Consider the following 24,882-nt stretch of genomic DNA (forward strand, 5'->3'; position numbering starts at 1 on the left):
TGCATCCCTCACATGCCAACGTTTGTCCTGACGTTTCGTGTCACGACGACTTTACGATCACTGGCTTCAGGGCCTTCACAGCCGCATCCCATTGGTCACCTCACTCACAAAACATCACAAACCACGTGTACCAAGATCTTCAAGACCCCGATGTCTGCGCAAACCCACTTTTCGAGCAGAAACAGCATTCTTTAGTGTCACGTACGCGTAACGTACTTTCTCGGGCGCGTTGCTGTTTGGTGGTTGCGGGTGGGTGTTGGTTGCGGATAGTCCGGCGTGGCTATGCTGACGAATACGGGTGCGCTGAACACGGGGAACGGGAACGTGCTGCTTGTCCCGGGCTTGGAGTGCATGTGTATGTCTTGGGGAATTTAGTCATTTGTTTCAGGCGCGGTGTGTGCCTTGGGGTGTGGAGCTGTTTATTACATCGCTTCTTGCGCAGACATTGTGGCTGTTGTGACTGTTGTGAAGTGGTTGTAGTGATGGTGAGCCGTTCAACTGCTTACGTGTCCCCTCCCAGCCCGCGCTCGTCAGCAAACACGAACTTCATATGTATGTCTTGCCGAATTAAGATCAGCCACTTTGATCCTTCGCACGTTCAAGCGTGTTAATCGCGGTTCTTGGGATCTGAAACGGTCTAAGTCCGGCTGTTCCATCACATGTCGTTCAGCACGGATCGTTGGGTTTGGGGCAAGGTGCATGGCAGTTTGGCAGACGTACTGACCCACATATATCTAAGGAGAAGACAGAGCTCTTGCTGTCGATCAGTGACAATCTTGATGTATGCTTTGCGCATTTTACTTATATATGCGTTTAAGATCTTGATCGCTACAGTGCTGCAGTTCATTTCGCTGCTCGAGCAGATGCAATATCTGAAGAGACTGATGTGCATCCTGCCTCAAGGATATAGCTGAACTTGTCAGTGAAGCCAGGACAATGACTTCCTTAGAAACTTACGAGGTTTGCAAGCCAGAGGACCACAGCAACACCGCCCACTCTCGCTAGCATCTTCCTGCGCGCACCTTGCTGGGCACGGCGATGGCTCTCTACTTCATCCGCCACGTCACCATCTGGACGGTGCCATCCAGGCAATTCTATAACGTCCTCGTTCGCAGCTCTTCCACTTTGCTCTCGATCTACAGTCGCGCTCTGACCATACAACAGCCATGTGGTTGTCACTTTCGTAGCCTCATGCACCTTCCACGCCAACCACACGAAGACCGGAGTCAAGACGACTAGATCGCGCCACTTGTCACCCAGGAATGTACCGCTGCCATACCGAAATCCCACACGGAGAATACCTTTGTTGTCGCCAGCGAGCCATATGTGCTGGGAGAGCAGATACAACTCGAGAGATATGCGGCCGAGCCAAGCAAACGATGCGCAATACCGCGCTCGTAAAAAGCCAGTCGCGTTACGAAGGATCACGAAGGAGAGAGCGGGGAGCCAGGCAATGTATGGCATCCACCAGTCGTAGTCGCCTTTGGTCTCTGACCGTCGCGTCTTGACCCAGAATGTGGGAATGGTGATGATTGCGAGTGCAACGAGCACAGTCTGGTGAAGGATGTAGTATCGCTTGACGATAAAGCCTGCGAGACCCAGTTGTTTATACGGGGTTCGAAGCACCGAACGAACTCTGACGTGGAGTGCCGCAACGATGATCCCGATGAAGATGACGTTCTTGTCCACGCCGAGGTGGAAACGCAGGTCGTTTACATCAATTTTTGCTCGAAGGACAATGCTGAAGAATGAAGCCCACATCTCGAGGATGCCTTGAGCATGGATGAACATTGTTGTGAGCAGCGCCACAAGTGCGACCTTGACGAGTAGCAGCCCGAAACAGTCGTTCCAAGGCTGGCCGATCCTGAGGGTCAGAAACATGACAAGAAACCAGAAGGTCACCAGCGGCGCGAAATGGTATGAGGTATACGGCCTGTCCACTGCAAGTGCAAGCAGGGCAGGCAGCGTGTTGAGGCGCAATAAAACGCCCAGGATACGCTGGACAGAGAAATCGTTCGTCCGCAGGAAGTAAGTCGCATGGCCGTAACCGGAAAGGAAGAGGTAAAGTGCAATGAAGACACGGAACACCTCATAGAAGTCCATGACGTTAGCAGCGCCTGTGTATGCGTACACCAGGACATAAATCTGCATCCACCCCTTGAACTCATCAGACTGTTCCCGTGGGAGGAAGGGTACTGATCGAACAGTCTTTTCTGGTGAACGTTTCCAGCTCTTGGTAATGGTCGATGAAATGCTCTGAACGTGGAGAAGGCATACCAAGACAGCAACGCCTAGCATTACCCGGAAGTCGATATTAGCGAACTCCTTCGGGATCTTGTCGAAGACGTGGGTTCTATCGGTGATGAAGCAATACACTGCAGCAAGCATGAAGACGGCAAGCGCATCAGTCAATACGACTATTGTGGGCCTCTGATCTGGGCTGCGGATGAAACGACTGAAGGCTGTCAAGGTAACGAGAGGTACGAAAAGGATGGTCGCGAGGATCTGAACCCAGTTGGCTGGCCTATAAGCGCTGCAACAAGTCCTGCTAAACGGATAGCCATTCTTCTGCGCAGCTTTTGCATTGCATCGATAGTTGAGCACGACGTCTGCCATTTGAGTTGCAACACGATCTGTAACATGCAGACCACTCTCGCTGACCATCTGGGGCCAATCCGCGGTCATGTCTCGGTAGACCCAGGGCACGTTGAGCCCTCGATTAGACCACAGCTGCAGATGGTCGTTCATAGCCCATATCTTGCTCTGCGTGATGGTAACTTCACGAGACGGACTTAATCGGTCGACCATCGGATCCAGAACCGGCGTAAAGAAGATCTGGTCGTCCACTCCATCGGTGCCATGCGCTCGTATGTTTGCTGGTGACGTGAGTCGATCATGCGTGGTGGACATGACTGCTGCGACACGATCCACCACGTGGTTGAAAGCTAGAAGATAGTCATCACCCAGATGCCGAGCATGCCAAAGCCCACCACCGATGAAGAGCAGCACCGACCTCCTCTTGCCGTCGCTCGGCTGCAGTTTCTTATCTTCCAGGCTGTTGTCCGGTTTGTTCCTGTCCATGTAGGCCTTCAACTCTCCCCTGAACCCAGTGCTGTTCAGGAATGGGTCCCACAGGAAGCTTAACCTTGCGCCATCTTTCTCTAGGTGTAAGTCTTCATGCTTGTCCAGCTCTTGCTGTCTGTCACCCACCCAGCCACTATCCAGCTTCTTCGCTGCGGCCCAGAACACTTGTCGCACCGTCGTGTCGCCGACAAACAGTATCTGGCCATCCTCGTTGCAATCGGCGATCTCGGACGTCGTGTAGTCGTGTAAGAGGCAACCTGGTACTTGCCAATTCTGGAAGGGCTTGCGTTCGGGGCTGCGGTCGGGCGAGTCGAGCCATTGGCCTTGGTGGAGCAACCTTGAGCAGTGGTATAGGTCGGCCTTGTCTGTACAAGTGTGAGCTGTGGAGGGGCGTAGGCGGTGCGAGAAGCCGTACCATGGACCAGTCGTCGATACACATTTGTGCAAACAACAATTAGCACAAGCAGCAGCGCAACCCTACTGCACGCATTCTGCAAGCTCGCAGGCCTCACCAGCCTAAATTTCAGCATGCTTATCGCTCATATGACCTGTGTAGCACCGAAACTCCCCACAGTCGTCCTGTCAAGGCCGTTGTCAAGGCCGTCGTGGTGTTGAAAGTGGTCGCGTGCCCTTCGCAGAGCAAACAGCACAGAAGACATGTTAGGCGAAAGAGGCAGGGCAAGCTGCAGGGGTACAGTGGAGTATCCATGCTGCCTGCGTCTCCACATGTGCGCTGCTTGCTTTGTCTATGGGCGTCACTTCCACGTTGAAGGTGCTGCTGCTTTCCGGCTGGCCAAGGTGACGCGTTGTGGGACGTGCAATCTGTGGAGCGCGTCACAGGGGGGACGTAACGATAAGCGGGCCATCGCCGCAAAGATGAACGTCTTACAAGACACCAGACATAGCGTGAATTACAATCCCATGGAGAGGTATAAATGGGTTAAGGCACGATGTACCTGAATCGTACCAAGCATGATGCTGGATACGAACGTGCCGCGGGCCGACGCGGCGCGTCAAGAACAAACGCCCTTGCATGCCCTAGCTCGTTCGTATTCCCAAGCAAAAGTAACTGGTAAGGCTGAACAACACTGCAGATCGATTGGAAACCAGAAGACTTCCTGGTCCAAAGGAGATATACTGACATGGCTCAGGCCCTAGTTGGGTTATATCAACCCAGCTAAAGGCTCAGCCGATGTTCACTGAAATCGCTGATCTCCCGTAGCTGTCACGATGAGATAAGATTAAGATAAGATTATATTCTAATGTCGGTAAAGTAACTTGTATTCTTGGCAGTTCACTCTACCTCTCTTATGCTACGGGCATCAACACTAGGTAGAATGTAAGGCTAGATTCACGCAATTCAGCCAACGGGTAGCAACAACTCTTCACCAGTCATAGAACACCTCGTTGTAGCCCCGACCCACTCCAGGCTCGTATATCAGTCCTGCCCACGCGCATATCGCTCCAACATTCTCAAGCTACCCTATCCATACACCCCAACCACTGTACATACACATGATCATCAAAGTCTTTCCGAGGACACGCTCATTCCATCTCTTAACACTCTTAGTCCACCTTACAACACGTACCTAAAGTACCTACTCTCCTTATTCGTCAAGTCCATGAACGCTACCTTATCTCTTATCCTCATCGACCGGCAGACCCTCTCTCTTCTTTTTCTCCCTCGACAGCAACACACACAGCGCCACTGCGGCCACAGTCGTAATACAATAGCAGATAATCAGCCTGGACTACAGTTCCGGGTAATGCTGGGCCTTAGTCTGACTTTTGATAAGCTGCGGCCCAACGATATTGCCCACACAATACGCCACAAAGATAGCTGCGGCCATGGCGCTTTTCTTCGTTGCGCCAGCCACGTTGGACATGCCGATGACGATGGTTTGACTGACGACCGCGCCGAATGTGCCGATGATGGAGTACCCTGCTACGGGCGTGGCGGCGTGGTATGTCCATCTTCGAAGCGTGAGAGGGTTGAGATAGCCGGGCACTCGCGCTAGAGATCAAATCCAGTTAGTGCTTGATGATGTAATCTGTGAATCCGAGAAAACTTTGTTGCGAGCTGCGTGGCTTGAGTGCTATCATCAACAAGTTGATAACATGTAATGTCAAACTTCGCTGCCACCGAAATGAGAGGGTGACTTCTGAAGTTTGTCAGACACGTATACTGTAGGCCGGTCTCTTGCCTCGCTCGATCTGCTGCTGTATCTGCAGACCTTGAGCTGGATGCACTTTTGCTTCTACACGAAGTGACTGTTGTACGAGACAAGAACAACACCGCGACGATCTTTGAGTGCGGAGCCGCCTGATCCATGTGTCGGACTTCGCAATTTATCCGTCGAGACATACCTTGTGTTCGCCCTGATCCGCTTGTGTGTAGGGACTCACGTTCTTATCGAAGTCTTGCAGATTTGCGTGAACATAGGAATGTGTGTATTGACAAAGTATCGTGCTTTCAGACAGGTTGTCGCTCTTTGTGAGACCCATAACGCCGTCTTGCCCAAAGCACCAAAATGAGATATCTGCCGTGGAGGTGCAATCCTTTCAACCCAACCAGTCAAGTCCCAATGCCAATCGTGCAACAGCGTCTCAATGCTCGCTCGCTTCAAACGCCAACAGCTCGAGCCAAAGTCGTAGCTTCAAAAACGCGAACCCCGTATGTACATTGCGACGTCTCTCATACCTGGTGGAGAGGAGATATGCTAAGAGATGGGGTATAGTTAGATCCATGAAAACAGGAAACAGTATTATTGGAAAATACAATGATGATATTTCATCGCCGACCTCCCCGATGTGTGCGAGACGTCTCAGTAGCACTTCGCACACGGATCGTGGGCTGTCGAAGTTGGGGCGCGTTGGCAACCGCAGCGTCGTAGCTGGGTAGGGGCCGCTCAGACTCCGGCTCTTGTTGTTGGTTCTGCAAGAGCGAGGCTTGCTCGCGTTCTTCCCAGTAGTCGCGCATGTGTTGGCCGGCTTCAAGGTTTGGTGACCCAACAGGGCTGGTGTACTCTGGTGGAAGCTCTCCAGGCTGTAGAAATCCGAGTCCGCGAGCAGTCTCGTGAGCCATATCGTGTGTGTTGCTAGCCTCTGCGCTGGGCCCTTCGCCAATGTCTTCATTGGAGTCCACGAGGCTGAAAGCTGCCAGGGAGATGTCAGTGGGGCTGCGTTGAGGACCAGGGCTTGTGGGTTGATTACGTCCAAGACGCACTTGCTGGCCACTAGATCGTGCATGTCCATAACCTGCAGAAATGTAATTGCCAGCCATGCCCTCTCTGATTCCTTCGCGACCAGAGTCCAAAAGAATCGATCCTTGTTCGCTGCCGTACGGTGGTGGAGGAGCCAAGCTGCCAGTTTGCGGAGCAAGACCCCATTTCTTCACGTTGGCTTCGATGAAGACGAATCCCATCTGTCCGAAGTTTACATGCACCTGGCAAGGTCCTTGAGCGCCAACGGTAGGGAAGAAGTTTTGGGTCTTGAGGCCATGTGCAACATCGTCGAGTTTCTTGCCGTTTCGGGTGAAGAAGATCGTTCCGGTGCGAGGCCTATATCCAACTCCAATAACGTCGCCCTGAACATAGGCTGGTCCGTACGCGGAAGGTGTGAAGGGCTGGTTGTAGCGTCGGTTACCATTGGATCCGTACGAAATCGAAGACTTGTGGTAGCCTGCATATTGATTAGTATACAAGTTAATGAGCTTAAACATTGGTCTACGAACCTGGTAGCCTGAACAGGGGGTACGGCTTAGTTGTGACGCCAATTGCAATGCTTGTGTTCTCCGGCTTTTCGTAGATCTTGGCCTCCCAGTAGTACACTTCGTTCTGTTTCGGTATCGGTAGGTTGCTTTGGACGCTGCATTCAGAATCAAAGAACTCAATCTCGGTTCGGCCTTCAACAAAGCAATTGGCGATCTCGAGTTCTGGCTCGAATTCCCATGCTGAAACACCCTTCTCTTGGATTGCGAGGAACTGTGACAGGGAAATGTCGGTTTGCACGGACTCGGGCGGGTTGACTTGCACGAAAGCTGATGTACGTCAGTAAACGCTCTTTGGCGACACAACCAGTAAACGCCTCTTACCCTTCGCTCGCAGGTACTCGGCTCTCTGCAGGTCGTCCATCTCTTCCAGCGCCTCGGCCTCCTCCTTGGCGAATTGCTGCTCATCATCATACTCCCCGGGTCGTGTTATCCGGTCGAGGAATACGCGACCCTGTTGCGTGTAGCGGAAGTAGTAGACAATGGCGAAGACGAGGAAGCAGAAGCCTGCAGCGCCGAGTACCGAGAACACACCAATCATGATACCCTTCGCGGTCGAACCCAGGCCATTGTTGTTGTAGCGTGCTATCCGTACGGCATCACTGGGCGATGGGTGCAGAGCGTGCGCGGCCTCGGCGAGCACAGTAGGTGTCGCAGATGAAGCATGATCGATTGGGAGGTACGACCTCGAGAGCGTCGTGGGCGGCAGGATGGCCTGCAGTGGTTCTTGCGGCAACATGATGGCGCGCGGGGTGTCTGCAGCCGGTGCTGTTCAACAGCGGGAGGATTGCGACGAGGTAGAGGCACTGCCAGCAGGCGCAGCGGCGCTCGTGGTGCTGGTAAAGGAGCCCGTTCTGGCGATGCGTCGATCTAGCGGCGGGGATCGAAGTGGTTGGTGACGCAAGTAAGTCCGCGGGAGTCGCCGGCGACGAGATAGCGATATAGAGGGCGAACTCGATGTGCACTCGCTGGCGAAAGGAGTGCGACGGTGTGGGAGAAGAGAAGACGAGCGATCCGATGAGTGTTGTGTGTCGTGAACAGCGAAACTGCGTGAGACTGCAAGTGCCTGACTGCTTGGCTGGTCTTGCCTGCTTTGCCACCTCCAACCCGCGATCGTAGCTTATGTCCTGGCGTTAGGACTGAAAGATCCGCAACACTGCCAGGAGTTCCGAGCCGCCGGCGATCAACGAATTGCAGTGGTACAGAGAGTAAGAGTGCGCAGGAGCGGTAGAGAGAGCTTCAGCCTAGTCCGTCAACCAGTGTATCAGGGCCGCTACGGGCGTTGAACGTCCACCGGAAGCAGTCAGTCTCCACCCAGCGATTCAGGCCTCACCAACTACAAGCTACTGCGACTTTACAATGCATCTCAGTAGACAACGCAGACACTATTTGATGATTTGATATTCTTGCTTTGAACTGCGCAATGCGCCTTGCAGCGCGAGATTGACTTGTACCACGTTCTGTTATCATTTGCAGACGCGTAGACGCGCGGGAGAGGCTCTGCCTTGTGCTTTGAGGCATCCAGTTGTCCGCTTGTTACCTCACAATCTGAAACACCAATTCGCAGAGCCGCCATAGGGCGCTATCTATGAATAGACGCTCTGTCAGAGGGCCGTTACAGAGTTTAGAAGCCAGTATTGCAGACATGCCCGTGCATAGTTGTGTGAATAGACGCTTGAAGGTACTTGCGCGTGCTGTTTCGATTGACGAGGCACTGAAGTACCTTGCGGCAGCTGCAAGGTGGCAACAGACTTCAGACCCTATGATCATCATGTATTAATTTCGAAAGCGTGTACAATGTGCCGTCGCTGTGATAGGTTGCAGCCTCGAACTCGACTTCCGCACAGCTTTTCGAGATTGCGCTACAAGCACAGTGGCCGAGACCCAATGTCAGCCTTGCAGAACCCTAGGTCTCCAGGATACATGTCCAATAATGCTGTCCAACCCCGGTTACTCAGCTCAAGTTTACTGACACGGGTCTACATGCGCAGATAGGGCTTCATAACGTTGTCATCGACGCTGGAGAATGATTTGTAGCAGTCAAAATCCGGTAAGAAAGTAAACGAGCATTAACCACAAGTAAGGAGAGCTTCCTCAGCAGACATGCAATAATCTGATATCAGTGAACCGTAATCATACGGACGGAGCGACTCAAAGGCTGGTACGTGGGGCTGCTTGCTTGTTGTGGCATCCTGCATCGGCTGCTTGCAGAGCTATTTGCAAGATTACTGCAAGTCATATGCATGCCTTGCAGATTTACTGCTTGATCGTCAGAGTACAGGTAGTACAATTACCCTTGTCGTTTAGATTGTTGCTTGGGCATTTTTGTTCTACCTGCATCTCAAAGTCGTCTAACCCTCCAAACACGCTGTTGACCAAGATGTAGACGAGTTCAGGATCTGCACGTCCTGCTTTCCAACCGAAACACTCACGGTGGAGGGGCGAAAGCACCTGAGGGTACTTCCTGTGAGCCGTCGATGTGGACAGAGCAGTGCAGTCGTCGTGTGTTACAACGCACCAGTAGCGCAACAAGTCATCCACCGACGAGTAAGTGGGCCCTGCCGAGCTGTCCATTGGCATATACGAAGCCGTGATACGTTTCGAGGCGCGAGAGCGATCGCCTCCATGGGAGTCCTGTTGCTCTCCACTGCAACCTCGTAACAATGAATGACTGATGGAGAGCACGAGCGCTGGGCACACTATACTCAAAGCGACTTTATGTTGCTCTTCACCCATCTGTACGCGAAAGAACGGTGTCTTGGACTTTGGCGTGAGATGTGCTGTCGACGAAATGCTTGGTGGGACATCTTTGAGCCTTCTACTTGGCGCCTTGGTATAAGGACTGCACAGCCTGGAGCCATTAAACGCAGTTGCGTGGAATGTTCTCCGATCGAGCTTGCACACAGCAGTTGTAATGTTGCGTGATTGCAGAGGAGCACCGCAACGATCCTGACTTCACCACTTTCTCAACACCAGCGTGAGGATACCTTCATCTAAGCTCTTTCCCGTGTGAGACGCCGTCTGCTTGTCGAAATGCTGCAAAACTAGACAAGAAACAGCTGGGTCGTCAGGAGGGTGCTGTCTCGATCAGGACGTCACTTGGTGGACTTGACCGTTGTTGTGTGACCGCATCATACTTCTGATGTGATAGGGTTCTGACCACGGCGAAGACGCCAGTCAAGGTGAGAGAATGCACCTAGCGCTCAAGCGTGCGCTTTGATCCGTTTGTTCGTTGCGCATGAGGCTCTTTTTTTCCTTCATGTCTGAATGTAATCACTTCTGCACCTGCTGCAACCCCCACCAAAGAGGAAAGAGCTGCGAAGTCAACCCATGGAGAGTCCAAAGAAAAGTTGCGTGACCAACAGATGCTTGCGCTGCTTGGGAGAAGAAGAGATGAAATGACCTGGAGTTTTGAAAGGATCCGCATGAAGTCAAACATTCGATCAAAGCTTGGGTGACAGTGCAGGTGCAGTGCAACGTGCAATCTGCTACACGTCAAAAGTGTCATCACCGTTCGGTGAGCCCTACGCTGCGCAACGCTGCAGTACGTACACTTCCAGAGGCATTCGAGGCCCTCTAGTGTTTGTCGAGGGTGCAGGCGGTGTGTCGAAGAAACGATGAGTAGCAGCACAGGTCTGAGGACTGATTGCGGTTCACCTAGTCCAATCAGGCGGGTGTGGGTCGGCGCACTTGACATTTCAGCGCCTGCCCTCCGCAGGGCATACAGCTCGAAGAAGCCACACGTCGTCGCCTCAGATATCGCCTACTGCACTCTGTCTCCACCTGTGCTTCTGTCGCACCGCAGCTCCATTCCTACCGTTGCGTTTTAGCAACGCACAATAGCCCCAAAGGCCGTGTCTCCTTGTGCCCCTCCAAAGCTGCGGCCAGCCGTCTCCCCCGCGTCATTCTACGAGCAAACTTGCAACCACAACGCACGCCAAAATTTCCTAGACCACTCGACCTTTGTAAGACCTCAAAATGATTGTAGCTTTGTAGAACGCACCGACACCAGGAGCTGGTACGTCCGCCTGCCCCTTGGGCCAATTCATTGTCTTGATCTCATATGCGCATGGCAAGAGCTAACCATGCTGCACCGACAGAACCAGCTTGAGGCGCCACCAGGAACACCTACCCCCTTATCGCCTTCACTTTCGAATCGCAGAACTTGTCGCCTTAAAAAAAAACATCTCGAAATCGCACAGCGCAGCAGAGTTCGACCCCTCCCCGCACCATACAGCGTATAGCTCTTCACAATGTCGTGGCAACCTGAGGAACAGACATTACGGCAGCTGGCGCAGTGCCTGAAGGACTCGCTCGGCGGTCACGATGCGAATGCGCGCAAGAATGCCGAAATTGTTGGTCGACCCCGTTCATACCTTGCATTGAGCAATTGCACTGACTGTGGGGCCCATACAGATGCTCAGGACAGCCAGGGCTTCGCCCGATTTTGACAAGTACCTGGCATACCTCTTCTCAAGTAGCCAGCCTCCATCAGGCGTCGATATGGACGGTACTCTATATTTCCAGGCACGTGCAGCAGCAGCCATCATGCTGAAGAACGATGTCAAGACGTCGCTGAAAGCCATGGATGAGACCACCAAGAGTTACATCAAGAACATCATCATGGTCGGCCTACAAGACTCGAACAAACAGATGCGCCTGTACGCCGGCAACGTCATCACTGAGGTTGTGCGACAAGGAGGCATCATGGGCTGGCCTCAAATCCTCTCAGATTTGGTCAACATCGTTAGCAATGCAAACGGAAATGTCTCTGTTCAAGCGCAAGAAGGTGGCATGAGCGCTTTATTGAAGATCTGCGAAGACCACAGGAGAGCGCTGGATAAGGAATATCAGGGCCAACGGCCGTTGAGCTATGTCTTCCCTAAGCTTCTGGAGCTTACGACAAGCCCAGTTTCTCGAGTACGCGCCGATGCGATAGCCGCGATCAACGTTTTCATCCCAGACAAACTGCAGGTCGTATTATCCAACATCGACACATTGATGCAACAGCTATTCTCTATTGCGAGCGATTCGAGTGAGGATGTCAGGAAACAGGTCTGTCGAGCCTTTGTCCATGTTGCAGACATCGCCCCGGAGAAGATGCTGCCGCACATGAGTGGACTGGTCGACTACATGGTCGCACAACAACGAAGCAAGGATGATGAAGAACTGGCTCTGGACGCTGCTGAGTTCTGGCTTTGTGTTGCGGAGGACGAAAGAATGCGCGATCATTTGGGTCCCTATCTGGCGAAGATCGTGCCTGTGCTCCTCGAGAGTATGGTCTACAGCGAAGATGATGTCCTACGTCTAGAGGGTGAAGAGGAGGACTACAACGTCGACGATCGGGAGCAGGATATCCGACCAAATTTCGCTTCGAGCAAGTCAGGGCGGATGACAACGAACGCTAGTGGTGAGACCGTTCTCACCAATGGTGCAACTGCTGGCTTTAGAGACGATGACCTCAGCGACGGTGAGATTGAGGACTTCGATGACGATGATTCATTCTGCGATCCAGAAGATGCGTGGAACTTGCGAAAGTGTTCAGCCGCGGCACTGGACGTACTCGCAGGGGTCTTCCACGAGGCTGTCTTCGAGGCGACGCTTCCCTATCTTACCACCAACCTCAACCACGCCGAATGGCCCAACAGAGAGTCTGCGGTTCTTGCTCTTGGTGCCATTGCCGACGGCTGCATGCATGTGGTGCAGCCTCACCTTCCCATGCTCACACCCTACCTCATCACGCTTCTGCAAGACCCAAAGCCCGTCGTTCGAAAGATCACATGTTGGACTCTCGGGCGTTACTCTGGATGGGCAGCGCGCCTCGACCAGGCTGGAAAACAGCAATACTTCGAACCTATCATGGATGGTATCCTGAAGAAGATGCTCGACAGCAACAAGGGTGTGCAAGAAGCTGCGGCATCAGCTTTTGCGCACCTCGAGGAGAAGGCGAACACACAGCTCGCTGACTACTGTCCTGTCATTGTTCGCCAGTTCATCCAGTGTTTCGCCATGTACAAGGATAAGAATATGTACATCCTGTACGACTGTGTTCAGACACTTGCTGAACACGTTGGACCGGCGCTCGCGCAAGACGAACTTGTTGCCATGCTCATGCCGGCACTCCTGCAACGCTGGAACAAGGTTTCAGATCATTCGAGAGAGGTTATACCTTTGCTCGAATGCCTCTCTTACGTCGCAACTGCGCTCGACCGCAAGTTCTCACAGTACGCAGGTGGCATTTTCGCACGATGCATCAGCATCATTCACCGAAACCTACAAGAAAGTCAAATGGCCACCGAGAACCCCAGTCTTGAGGTACCTGATAAGGACTTCCTGATCACCGCCGTGGATCTTCTGAGTGCAATGATCCAAGCTCTCCCTGCACAGGACAGCGCTCAATTGGTTGCTGGAACTCCGAACTTTTTCCAGCTGCTGGCTATCTGCATGAGCGACTCCAACAACGACGTAAGACAGTCAGCCTACGCTTTACTCGGTGACTGTGCTATCTGCGTTTTCGAGCAATTGCAACCCTGTCTACCTGCAATCCTAGAGATTCTAATTGTTCAGCTCGAAGCTTCGCCAGCTCATGTTGGTCATGACGAGTCTGGATACTCAGTCATCAATAATGCTTGCTGGTCGGTTGGAGAGATTGCCATGCAACAGAAGGAGGGCATGCAGCCATATGCTGAGAGACTGCTTCAGAAGATTGGCACAATACTCTTCGACAGCAAGGTGCCGGAGTCGTTGAATGAGAATGCCGCTATCGCCCTAGGTAGGCTCGGGATAGGTTGCGCACAGTACCTCTCAGTGCACCTTGCTCAAATTGCGCCGGCCTTCCTCCGAGCAATCAGCAAGGTCACTTGGAATGACGAGAAGGGTCATGCCCTTACTGGCTTCATGCAAATCGTTCTGGCGAACCCCGGCGCCATGGAGCAATCTCTTCTCGAGTTCTTCAGTCTGATGGCGTCTGCCGACCGGAACTTCGTCACTGGACCATCCGGTCAGCAGTGTCGTGAGACATTCAAGCAGGTCAGTGCACTCGATTATACGGTCATTGACACTACTAACACCTCATACAGATTATTCAGCAATACAAGAGCATGATCTCGAACTTCGACAGTTTCCTTAACGGCTTGCCTGGCGACCAGCAAGCCACCTTCCGTGAGCTGTACGGCGTCTAGGCAACGTCTGTACACTCATATCACCATGGCGATCTTCTCCCCAGCCATCTACTTGAGGATGAGAACGGACCATTTTTCTACATATGAGTCGGCGTTGGATCGATGATGAATAGTTAGAGGAAGAGGAGGATACCAAAAGCAGGACAACTGGGCGGAGCAAGTACTACAGCGCAGGAGGAACGAGCAATGAGCATTTACGAACAACAAAGGAGGTTCCGGCATCTATAGACATTTTCCAGCGACTTCTTGCTACATAGGCGGGCTTCTCAGCCAACTTCGAAACCGAAAAGGCTATGTTATCATGCTCGTGGGGTGGGGTCAACGTGCTGCAGCGTATCATTCACCGGCGTTCTTTCTCTTTGTTGGTTGCAACACCACACACCATTATCCATAGCCCATAGTCTAGTATAGCTGTAGGTAGACGTGAATTTTTCTTGTGGACGCATAGCGAGCGGACATTATCACACATCATTGGCTGTGTCTCCGTCGGCTGTATTCACCGTGATCAACTCTGCTAGCAGCGGCATCTCCAGTTTTTGGAAACGCAAAATTCTGTTGCAACGAAGCCTTCTAGGAGGCGGCAAATGGGACGAACACAAACGGCGTGGCCGGATGGCTTGCGCGGGGCCCGAGTGATTGGTTCAAGCGGCGGCGACAGCATCTCTGCCGCCGTGCTGCAGGGTCTACCGTGGTTGATAGGTTGCATGGTTGTGCGAAGTTTTGTACGTGGCAACATGAAGTCATGTTTGATGCTTCAATCCACCTCAGCACCTTGTTGGATTCCGGGATCTGGATCGCTTTGTCTGCTGGTGGCGTTGGTGTCTGAATATTTTGTCGCATGCCCTTTCGGGACGTTGGGGTTACTATCCGATCGGTAGGGATACGTTGGTAGCGATGGGAAGTAGGTACCGAACTGTGCGATCAGCAAACTGCCGTGATGATCTTGCCATTAATTGAACTATCTCGCTGCATGGCTGCCGGAAGTCTACCAGATCTCGATGGGAGTCGTACGACTGTTTCAGGTCGTTCTCGTTCGGACATGAGAGGGGTCTGCATCTTGACGGTCGCAATTTGATCTTTGTGTTGGTTGTCGCAAATCTCGGGAAGGCCTTTGGTTGTTTTTCAAATTTCGGTGAGGGAGGCGGAGGTGACCGCAATTTATGCCTCGGCTGGACGTGCTCAAAGAGGATTCAAGGCGCACTCAAGGTAACTTGACAACAATGCTGACCGCAACTTCTCGTCTTGAGAGATTCGAGACGAGTTGATGGAAAGTAACGCGATATGATTTCCACCTCTTGCATCATTTTGAATCATTGAGAGATTCATGAATCTCGGTGAAATCTTACCGAAGGCCCTTTGAACGTCGTTGTCATGCGGCTCATGCGGCTCATGACTGGCAGCACGGGATCATCCATGTTCAACTCCACGCGAGCCATGCATGTAATGATTCTGCGCATGTCAGAAGCAGGCTGCTCAACACTGCATCAGAGTGCAGCAGTACTCTCCTGTTGCTCACGGTGAATTGAACCTGTTGTGGTTCGTGAGGATGAAAGGAACATCCATGTTCCGGACCACGCGAGCAACGTGGAACCGCCGGCTATAAATACCGTATCCGTGCGCGTGTCGACCGGATTCGCGTGACAACCGGGTTTTACTAGCAAAAACAACAAAGTATAAGAAGTTTAACCTTGAATATATCTACTAATAGTAGAGACATTAAGATACTTTCTATTGGAGAAGTATTCGATTTCTTATAATCTTTAACCTTATGAAAAAAAATCTTCAATAATATGGCTATTTAACAATGTTTACTTTTCCCTAGTAAAAGAGTAAAGTTCAAAAGGTAATAAAATCTTCTATATAAAAAATTAGTATTAAAACCAATATACTAACTATAACTTTAATATTAGGCATTTCTTAATATATACTCTAGTTATAAATATATACAAAAATATTATACAGAAGATACTTATAATAGCCTAAAACTAGTATTTTGGCAGAAGTAGAGTATATATAAAGAAGTTTCCAATATTAAGTCTATAGCTGGTATATTAGTTCTAGTACTAAGTTTTTTCTTATAGAATTTTTTTGTAATGGGCTAGACCCATGTGGACCCATCTTGTGGGCTAGGCTTAGAGCCTAGGAGCAGCACAGTCCTGCTTTTCCACCAGTATAAATATTGTCTATGCAAGATGAATCCTGTTGATTCAACTTGCACATGCCTTTTGGCATAGGTTGGTGCATATAGTCGTGCATATTGTCTTTGGACTCCACCCTTTACAAATTTAATAACTTAAGAATATCTATAAACAGAGTAAAAGTCTTATATGGGAGATTTTTCGATGTTTTTTATTAAAGATCCTTAGATCCTTTAATTATCTACTTCTTTAGTATTAGAAGTATTTTAATATATTTATTAGTTCTATGGTTAGACAGTTTTCAAATAGGCTACTTTTTTGTTTTTTGTTTTTCTCTAGTTAAATCCGGTCGGCACGCGAATCCGGTCGGCACACGCACGGACACGGTATATCATTAGCAGTGGTGTTCACCGTTGAAGACCATCACTCATGATCACTCAGCTCCTCTTCATCTGGGGTTCTATCAAGGTATGCTGGCGGAAGACGCGCCCTGCAGCGCTGCGGGATGACCGAATTTGACAAATAGCGCCTCTCAAATTTTTCAATGGTGATCGTTGTGTGCGCTGTGGGGATTCGGAGCAGCTATGAACAAAATCGTAGGTAACGCATTACTATATTCGACTCAACAGCCGGTGATGTGTTTCACGGTACGAGTGCAAGGAACGGACCCGGCTGGCACAGGGCAAGACAGTATGTCGAGCACGAGGATGGAGAAGATCAGAGGAAGTACTCCACGCGAAAGCCCGCCGTGTGGTCGGTGGAAGGATCGTGGGAGGACATGTGTGTTGTGTAGCCTGGCACCATCCTAAAAGAGGCAGTTGGCCGCGCCGGCGGTAGAACAGGGTCGCACTTATTTAGAGCTGTCCGGTGGTGGATTGGGCAGTATCTGAAGATTGGATATTGCTGGCAATGGGGTGGCTTGCGTGCAGATATGTGTGTTTGCTGTGTTGCTGCTCAGCTTTGTCACTTTTGCAACGCTGGCTGCCAGCACGACGCGAGATCAGACGGAAGGAATGGAGAGGTTTCTCACAATCCTAGCCGCACCCCAGACATGGCATGGGTTACCCTAGACCTACGCCGACGCAGGTAACAAGCTTAAAAGGGTTCATCTCTAAGAATAGCCTGTGGAATAACCTCACCTGTCACTAGCCTACATATTCTATCGCCTGCACCTGCTTTCGCGCATCTGCCATGTCATTGCAGACTATTGCTACCGTACCTCGGTCTTTCTATGGTATCGTGGAATATTGGCCGTCAGCGCCTTGTTTCTAAGAACGGCATATCGCACCTCGTGTTTGCTGCTCACTGCTCCACCGAGAGTTGGCGGCTCCGATACACGAGAACAGAGGCATTGTAGCGGTGCAGAAGCCTAACAGCCTTGCAGCAGGAGACGACTCCGACGCGCTGGAGAGCTCTCACTGCATTGTGTACCTACAGCTTTGGGTTTCACGGCACGTTGTGCATATGTGCAGATCCAATGTAGCGGCTCGCCTATACTAGTAGTTCTGGCTGCCAGGCAAGACACAGGCTGAACTCCGGTGAATGAAAATGTGTAGAGTAAGCTGCGAGCTGAATACCCAGTCTAGCGAATCCTTCTGGTACTGCCAATTTGGAGGCCTGTACCTGTACAAGCCTGTGATTGCAGCTCCAACTAAGGGCATCAGCGCAGCGTGACAGATCGGCAAGGTGGTGGGTTCGAGTAGCATTGCCCTGACGGTCAATGCGGGACACCATCATCATTGCTTCAAAGGCAACATCGCGTGAATGACGGGCGAACGCTGCTGTCTGGTGACTTGGTAGAGAAGCGGCCAAGCACGGGCGCACAAGCAGCCAAAAATAACCACAAGGCCCCGGCACTATCGCCAGACCAAGCGGCTTTGGGTGCTAGCATCATCAACTTTGCTGCATCCTCCCCTTGTCTGATTCGCTCACCTCAGAGTGAGCAGTGAATTGAGTGAATTGCTTGCTGCGACTCTACCTGGACTCCATGCGACACTATCGCGGCCGGCTCTCCTGGAGTGGCAATTCCTGAGCGCCCGCACCGCCAGAAGCTGGTCCGCCCGTCTTTGTCTGCCACTCATGGCACTCACCCTCTCGCTGCTGAGGCCGATCGCCTCCACCGCACCGCACGGCCCGTGGTGTTTAGGCGGTTCACTCGATTAGGGCCTCCGCTCTGCGCGCTGGTGGTTGGCACTTGCTGCTCATCGGCAGAGGCACCCACTGTGTGTGCATCCATGGCATCTGCACGCCCAACGACGCCAAACCGTCCGTCTCCATACAGACGACATGGGGGTACCCAAAGAGGGGCCACCCCCAGTAGTCGGCCGCCGGCGGGCAGAGACGTTCACTGCGCGGCCCGGGCTTGCCATGCTGCTCGCTCACTGTAAGCAGAGGTTCATTTCTGAAGCACCTTGCTACTCAGGGACAGCAGCATCACACTGTGCCAGACCTGGGTATCGCTGCTCGAACAGGAAGGATCCAAAGCTCCGGATAGAGCTTAATCGTTACAGGAGTTACAGTGGGGGCTATGCCATACGAGCATGTATCAGTCACTCCATTGCTGGCTGTAGCTCCCGCACGCTTCACTAGCCTCTCCCGTCACGCCGTCTCTACCGGCTGCCACACAGGTCCCCTTCCGCCGCTCGTGGCGTCACTGCTATTTGTGTGGACGCTATCTCTCCCTAACCGTAGTTGATTCCGTTTTGACGTCTCAGGGCTTTTTGGAACCGAGCTCTAGCTGCTCTAGCGCTTCTGCTTCCGCCCAAGTCCCCTTTGTCCCAAGGAGGTATGGCCCATCAATCCTGCAGGGGGCACGTTGCATACTCTTGACCTTTTTCCGCTGTCACTTCGTCCTGTCGCACCTCCGCCGGGGCCTTAGCTTTGCGTCAATACTTCTCAGCCCTAGATTTGTCTAAGCTCCCCATCTGCACCCTGCGGTATATATCACTAAACTGTTCCGGCCTTCAGCCTCCAGAATACCGTCCTGTCACCGGTCTATGACCACATTACTCTCGCTTCAACATCTCGCCTACCAGTACTTGCAGCCTGCATATACTCAGCCCCCACCAACACCACCCCTCACCACCTCCAGTACTCCAGAGAGACACTGAATACTACGACACGAACACCATAACACTCGAACGCGAAATCCTTCGAGGACGCTGCGCGGTCCGCTTCTCACATTCGCTCAAGAGCTTAAATCCCAACTTATCCCAATGGCTGGACCAGGCGGTGGCCCCTCAAGGCGCAGTCACACCAAGTCCCGAAAGGGCTGCAAGACTTGCAAGAGGAGACATATTCGCTGTGATGAGACCTTCCCGCAATGGTAAGTTTATAAGCTTTTGTGATGTGTTTCAAACACTAACATGTCGATAGTCGCAATTGCACCAAGCACCAGGTTCGGTGCGATTACATGGACAGCCCCACTGCCATGATGCCAGAATCTCCGCAAGCTCCCCAGCAGCCCAACCTTCTCTGGACCCCAGAGATCGAGGCTACTATTGAATTGTGGAGCCAGACTGGAGAGTTTCCTTTCCCCGAACTTCGAATCTATTCTCAGCCCCAATGGCGAGCATATGCAAAGACCGACCTCCGCTTGATCCACCACCTTTCCTCCATCACCAACGAGATGTTCAGGAATAGCACCTCCAAGATGACGCTCTGGGCTGACATGATGCCTAAGTGAGTGCTCAACGCTACTCTTCTGGCCAGAACCGAGTATGGCTGACTGGAAATAGATTCTTGAGCATTGCAGCTTCACACCCTTTCGTCATGCACTCCATCCTCGCTTTCTCCGCCTCCCACCTAGCTTGGATCTCACAGTCGACCGAAACACGAAATCTTGCTTTCCATCATGCAAGCATTGCACTGAAGGGTCTGCACGACGGCATTTCCAGCTTCACTAAGATGAACTCAGATGCAGTACTGGCTTCGTCTCTCCTGCTAGCCTGGCAGGCTACTGACTGGAGAGGTTGGGCTTCACTAGTCACTGGTACGAAGACTGTGATCCAGTCTATGCAACCCTGGAGGCACGAGTCTCTGTTTGCGGATTACATCGCAGAGCACAGCCCAATGCCTAACAGACACTTCATGGACCCGGTCAGTACGCCAGTGTCCCAAGAAGCGCGCACTCAGCAATTAAATACCCTCACGGATATCCATAACTCATTGCAACGTATGCAACCGTATCTCAGCCGCAACGATCAGGAAACGAAATGGGTTGATCAGCTGAAGGGCTACCTCGATCGTCTACGAGCATCCAACCAAGCGCAGACGCCTGAGGAGCAGTTCAATCAGCTTTACGCGCTCCGCAAGTGGCTTTTCTGGGTGCCAATCTCCCTTCTTTCTGCTAAGCGCGGAGACGTCAACGTTCTGTGCGTTCTTGCTCATTTCTACGCAACTGCCTTGGCATTGGAACCCATGTTTCCTGATGTTGCTTCAGTCTTTGTCTCCGATCTCTCTCTGCTTCCGTTGGAGGAGATTGTCACCGTTGTCCAGGGGTATCAGGATCCAAGGTACGATTCGAGGATTCAGACTATGTCATATTTGGTACAATATCCCATCGATATGGTTTCGTCATATAAAACCAGGAGAGAATGGACGCGACAACACAAGACTGCCGTCTCTCCCGTGCAGCAACCGTCCTACGCTTTAGAATCGATCAACCTAGATCTCGAGAACCAGATCGCACAATACAGTTATGGTCAAGCCCATAGCCTTAGCCCAGCTTTCGCCCCTTCACCTTTAGGATTCTTGCCGCCTGGGATGTCTTCTACGCCAACTTCCCCGTTCCTCGACGTTCCACGAACATCGGCAGATGCCTATGGCTCAAGCACCTACGCTACAAGTAGCTATGCCCCGAGCAGTTACGCGACGAGCAATTACGCGTCTCCATTGGGCTCACCCGCCAATGTACTATTACCGCCATATGCGGCACCTTCAGAGCATACATATAATTATGGAATGTCTGGATATACCAGCGGGTTCGTGGCTACACCTATCTGGACGTAAACGCAAGCAGACTGAACGAAACCCCAGGAACACCAGACTTGCTTCTCAGCCACCCACCAGCGCAGCGTCCGTGGCCGGATATGCGACCCACCCAATTCCAGTCACGCAAGTCCCCTCTCAGTACAGCGACGCTGGAAACATGTAGGGCCGACTGAGTGCGTTGGATAAACACGCCAAGCGGATCAACTACGTACTGCAACAACAAGCCTACGTCGGATCCAGCAATCACTTCCTGTACATTTTCGCACACCCTATCATAACGATCTAGCAACGTTTTGCGGGCTGTAGTAGCAGCCACTTAGAAGGTCCTGGCGCGATTCAATCGGGGCAATAGCCGAACTGGACGATTTAGCGATAGGTCACACTTCGCAATATGGCCTCACGAAGACGGTGTTCTTTTGTACTAGGCTAAGCCAGAAAGAGTTGGAAACATTTCGAACGGCATGGCACCAAGGAACAAGAACGGCTTATGCACGCACGCGCATTTGACGAACTTTCACGATTCACGACTGCATTATTCTCGGCGCCGATCATTTTGGTCCTCAGACGATCATTTACACATTTGTTCAATAGCAAGAGGAGGATTGTAGATACACACCCTATGATTTAGAAAGAGCGGCTTGTAAGCGATGGAAGGAACAGAACACCATGGATGTAAGCAGAATAAAGTGGCGTGTGTGGTGGTCGAAGAGATGGAACATCTGGGCAGGCAGAATTAAGGTTGGCTCTTTTTGGACTGGCCGCATCCTAGCGTAGCTCTGCTGGCATGTGTTTCCCAGTTTTCTCCTGCAAAGTCGTTGTGGTCTGTCAGCCCAAAATAACTAGCCAATCAATACTTCCAAATTTACCTCGCTCCGAATTACCAAACAATCTGCCGCTACAGATTTTTTACGTACAATGACGGCTTTTTGATCATGCGCGCGATAGCATGAATTGCTTCCATTAACTGACTCTATTCCGCAGGAAAGATCCCAGCACTGGTTCGACACGCGCCAAAACGTACGCTAGGCGAATTACGCGAATTACGCACAGAAGAGCTTGATGTCATTAGAGGGTTCTGAGCACCAGGTGCCTGAACGGTGGTTGGTCTACCTGTGCAACCATTTGAGTGATCAGCAGAAATCATGTGTTAGCTTCACCCCGCCTACCACTTTGGTGTAGTGAATGCGACGAAATTGTGCTGGTGGCAGTGCACAGCCACAGGTGCAGCGGTTTGGAGATCTGGACCGGTGAGCAGCGTCTCGCCTGAGGTTGACAGAAAGGCGTTCCCCAGGCTGTTCCATGGGCTGCCATGACTTCCAGAAGGTGGTTTGGAGGATGACTCGGATCAACATCCTTGCGCAGGCGCCGCTCTTGTGCATGACAATCAGGACGTGGTGCGGGCTGTTCCCTAGACGGGGACACTTCAACCGATGCTGCATTCGCTGCAAGAATACGATTGGACCCATGTCCTGCTTTTTGTGAATGCACCCACAGAGTTTAAACCCACATCGAAGGCCATTCGGCAAATAATGCTGGAACAAATCCCTAGCCACAAGTCAGCTATTGAGCCACTCTGTCCCTCGGCGTCTCTCGGCCTCGACAGTCTTCGAGCTTGGCCTCCGGGCCAACGCCCTTCACTAAGCTAGAAGCAGGCTAAAATGGTTCCCGACTAAAGCGCGCAGGCGAAACAGAGCAAGGGCCCCCCACCAACGAAGTTCCGCTCCTTCGCCAGCAGCGATTCCCGTCCGCGCCTGCGCTCCACCCCCCTTCATGACGGCCGCCATCTCGCCTAATCTCCTAACATCCTAATTTCTTGCGCTCAATCAGCATGACCAGTCTCAAATGATGATTACTAACGAGGCTGAGCTGTGCATTGCGACTCACTGCTGTGCTGTTACTGTTACAACACCATGATGACTTATGATCGCCTGACTTTCCCAGCGATGCGCAAGCTTTCAGCGTTGCAACCATACCTTTGAAGATCCTGACACAGTCCACTTCGCAATGATGATCCTCCGCGCTGCGAAGATGCGGGTTTTCAGCCAGTCCTAGAGGCATTCGCCCGATGCCCGCCAAGAACAAGAATAGCAACAAAAAGACATCAACACAAGAGCCGCAAAGGCAGCGTACAACAACGACCAGTCAGGAGCCACCGGATGTACGCTCCTAGTCTCTAGGCGTGCCTCGGCTTGCCCTTTCCTCCAACCCTTCTCTGATGAGGCTTCGCCAATCCTTCTAGCACCCTTCTGGTGCGCTTGATGCGTGGCGTCTTCCACGTTTCTCTCGTCGGAGGTCTCTCCAGCATGTCGGTGCGGGAGTTGCCTTGGCACTAACAGCATTCAGAGCGACGAAGCGATCGGGCCGACTGGTTTGGACGGTTCGCATTCGGAAAGATCAGGAACATGGATAGGATAGGCCGGTATTTTCCTCCAGACATGGCATTGTTGACGAGGGAGATCCAAAAGTATGATTGTGGGCGAAGTCACCATTCTCCGCAACATGGCTGCGTGTCCGTGTCGATCTCCCTGTCGATCATAGTGCCCTATAGCGCTGTATGGGACGTATCTATCCTTCCGTACTATCCACACAAAGAACAAATGTTCGTCCGAACCCCACCGAACTAGCATCTACCGATATTTCTTTCGCCAGGACAGGCAACGCCAGGCTCGTTGTACGACTATCTCGAGACACGAATCAATGGTCGCGAGCATTTACGCCACCCTCGTTGGGAGATCCTCCGACTTCACTTCGTCGAGAATCAAGAACGATTAGCTGTCAATCCTTGATGCTTAAGGGCACTAACGTAGCGCCAAAGCTAACATCGCAACGCCTCCTAATTAACCTCACGTATCCAAGACCCGAACATTGCGCGGCTTCGAAATGCACTCAGTAGCTTCTTGCTCTACCTTGGCTCACCACGGGTCATCAACGGGCTTCCACCGATTAGAAACACGTACATCATCGTACGATGTCGTGTCATGCTCCGCGCAGCCACTAGCAAGATAGATGCACCGGAGGGCTCGTCAATTCTACCCTACTTGAAGAAGTTGTGGGTTCGGTACGAAGTTTCACACGGGTGTTGATCCAGCTCCATGGCCCAACGTCCACCTGCCTCCTCGTCTCATCTCGAAGACGCCCTAGAAGCAGGGTGTCTGGAAAGCCAAGGACCCCGAGGAAGCGGTGTGCACAACTACACAACTCTAAACCTTGAACCGAGATGTCAAGCTAGAGTGCTCCGGTGGGGTAGCGCTCATGTGCTCCTAGGGGTGATCTCTGCATGTCTGGTACCAACGACTGGCACAGTGCAGTAGTGTGCATATGGAAAGGGTCACTCGTAGCCTCGGTCAAAGCTCCGAGGCAAGCGGCAACATCACGAACACGACCAACAGTTGACATGAGGTCTTACGAACGTCTCTTCCTTTTCACATAGGCTACCAAGTACAACTCGAGCCAATGTTGCAACTCCACCTGCAATGATGGCACACTGAACACGCACACACCTCCGCACTGATCCTCGGACATGCCCATACGCAGTACAATCGGACCTGCTCTGGATAAAGACTCTCCAGGCTTCAATACACACCAGTCCAAACAATCGAGATCGAGATCCTCGTCGCCAAGCCCTTGACGCAATGCAACCCACCCAAAACCTCGAAGATCATGCCATAGACCATCTCGAAGGTTTCGCAGCAAACTCGCTCCACATGCCGATAACTAG

The 24,882-nt window shown here is 52.0% G+C and overlaps 7 protein-coding genes across 7 annotated transcripts; 2 read left to right on the forward strand and 5 right to left on the reverse strand.

Annotated features, from left to right (window-relative positions):
- Positions 1–530: 530 nt before the first annotated feature.
- On the reverse strand, positions 531–3,956 carry BU25DRAFT_450365 (Cas1p-domain-containing protein; the record flags this gene model as incomplete). Its single annotated transcript, XM_033709692.1, has 3 exons — positions 3,657–3,956; positions 958–3,421; positions 531–734 (listed from the first exon to the last, which is right to left on the reverse strand). Exons 1-3 carry the CDS (start codon positions 3,791–3,793, stop codon positions 531–533), a joined length of 2,805 nt encoding a protein of 934 aa, XP_033559148.1. The 5' UTR covers positions 3,794–3,956.
- A 390-nt stretch (positions 3,957–4,346) lies between these two features.
- Positions 4,347–5,449, reverse strand: BU25DRAFT_450366 (uncharacterized protein; the record flags this gene model as incomplete). The annotated part of the gene is made up of 2 exons (XM_033709693.1): positions 4,347–5,098; positions 5,263–5,449. The coding sequence occupies 2 exons, from the start codon at positions 5,447–5,449 to the stop codon at positions 4,836–4,838; spliced, it is 450 nt and encodes a 149-aa protein (XP_033559149.1). The 3' UTR covers positions 4,347–4,835.
- Positions 5,450–5,875: 426 nt separating this feature from the next.
- On the reverse strand, positions 5,876–7,592 carry BU25DRAFT_347206 (SPRY-domain-containing protein; the record flags this gene model as incomplete). The annotated part of the gene is made up of 3 exons (XM_033703142.1): positions 5,876–6,765; positions 6,818–7,123; positions 7,178–7,592. The coding sequence occupies 3 exons, from the start codon at positions 7,590–7,592 to the stop codon at positions 5,876–5,878; spliced, it is 1,611 nt and encodes a 536-aa protein (XP_033559150.1).
- A 989-nt stretch (positions 7,593–8,581) lies between these two features.
- On the reverse strand, positions 8,582–9,589 carry BU25DRAFT_474477 (uncharacterized protein; the record flags this gene model as incomplete). The annotated part of the gene is made up of 2 exons (XM_033710907.1): positions 8,582–9,112; positions 9,148–9,589. 2 exons carry the CDS (start codon positions 9,587–9,589, stop codon positions 8,973–8,975), a joined length of 582 nt encoding a protein of 193 aa, XP_033559151.1. The 3' UTR covers positions 8,582–8,972.
- A 230-nt stretch (positions 9,590–9,819) lies between these two features.
- Positions 9,820–10,589, reverse strand: BU25DRAFT_129484 (uncharacterized protein). Its single transcript, XM_033700488.1, has one exon. The coding sequence runs from the start codon at positions 10,548–10,550 to the stop codon at positions 10,050–10,052; it is 501 nt and encodes a 166-aa protein (XP_033559152.1). The 5' UTR covers positions 10,551–10,589; the 3' UTR covers positions 9,820–10,049.
- Positions 10,590–10,860: 271 nt separating this feature from the next.
- Positions 10,861–14,116, forward strand: BU25DRAFT_129496 (ARM repeat-containing protein). The gene is made up of 4 exons (XM_033700489.1): positions 10,861–10,871; positions 10,954–11,208; positions 11,270–13,882; positions 13,933–14,116. Exons 2-4 carry the CDS (start codon positions 11,107–11,109, stop codon positions 14,032–14,034), a joined length of 2,817 nt encoding a protein of 938 aa, XP_033559153.1. The 5' UTR covers positions 10,861–10,871; positions 10,954–11,106; the 3' UTR covers positions 14,035–14,116.
- A 5,271-nt stretch (positions 14,117–19,387) lies between these two features.
- Positions 19,388–21,182, forward strand: BU25DRAFT_346930 (uncharacterized protein; the record flags this gene model as incomplete). Its single annotated transcript, XM_033703126.1, has 3 exons — positions 19,388–19,497; positions 19,548–19,853; positions 19,910–21,182. 3 exons carry the CDS (start codon positions 19,388–19,390, stop codon positions 21,180–21,182), a joined length of 1,689 nt encoding a protein of 562 aa, XP_033559154.1.
- Positions 21,183–24,882: the final 3,700 nt, after the last annotated feature.

Source organism: Macroventuria anomochaeta (genome assembly GCF_010093625.1).
Source record: "Macroventuria anomochaeta strain CBS 525.71 unplaced genomic scaffold BU25scaffold_28, whole genome shotgun sequence".
Classification (NCBI taxonomy): Eukaryota; Fungi; Ascomycota; class Dothideomycetes; order Pleosporales; family Didymellaceae; genus Macroventuria; species Macroventuria anomochaeta.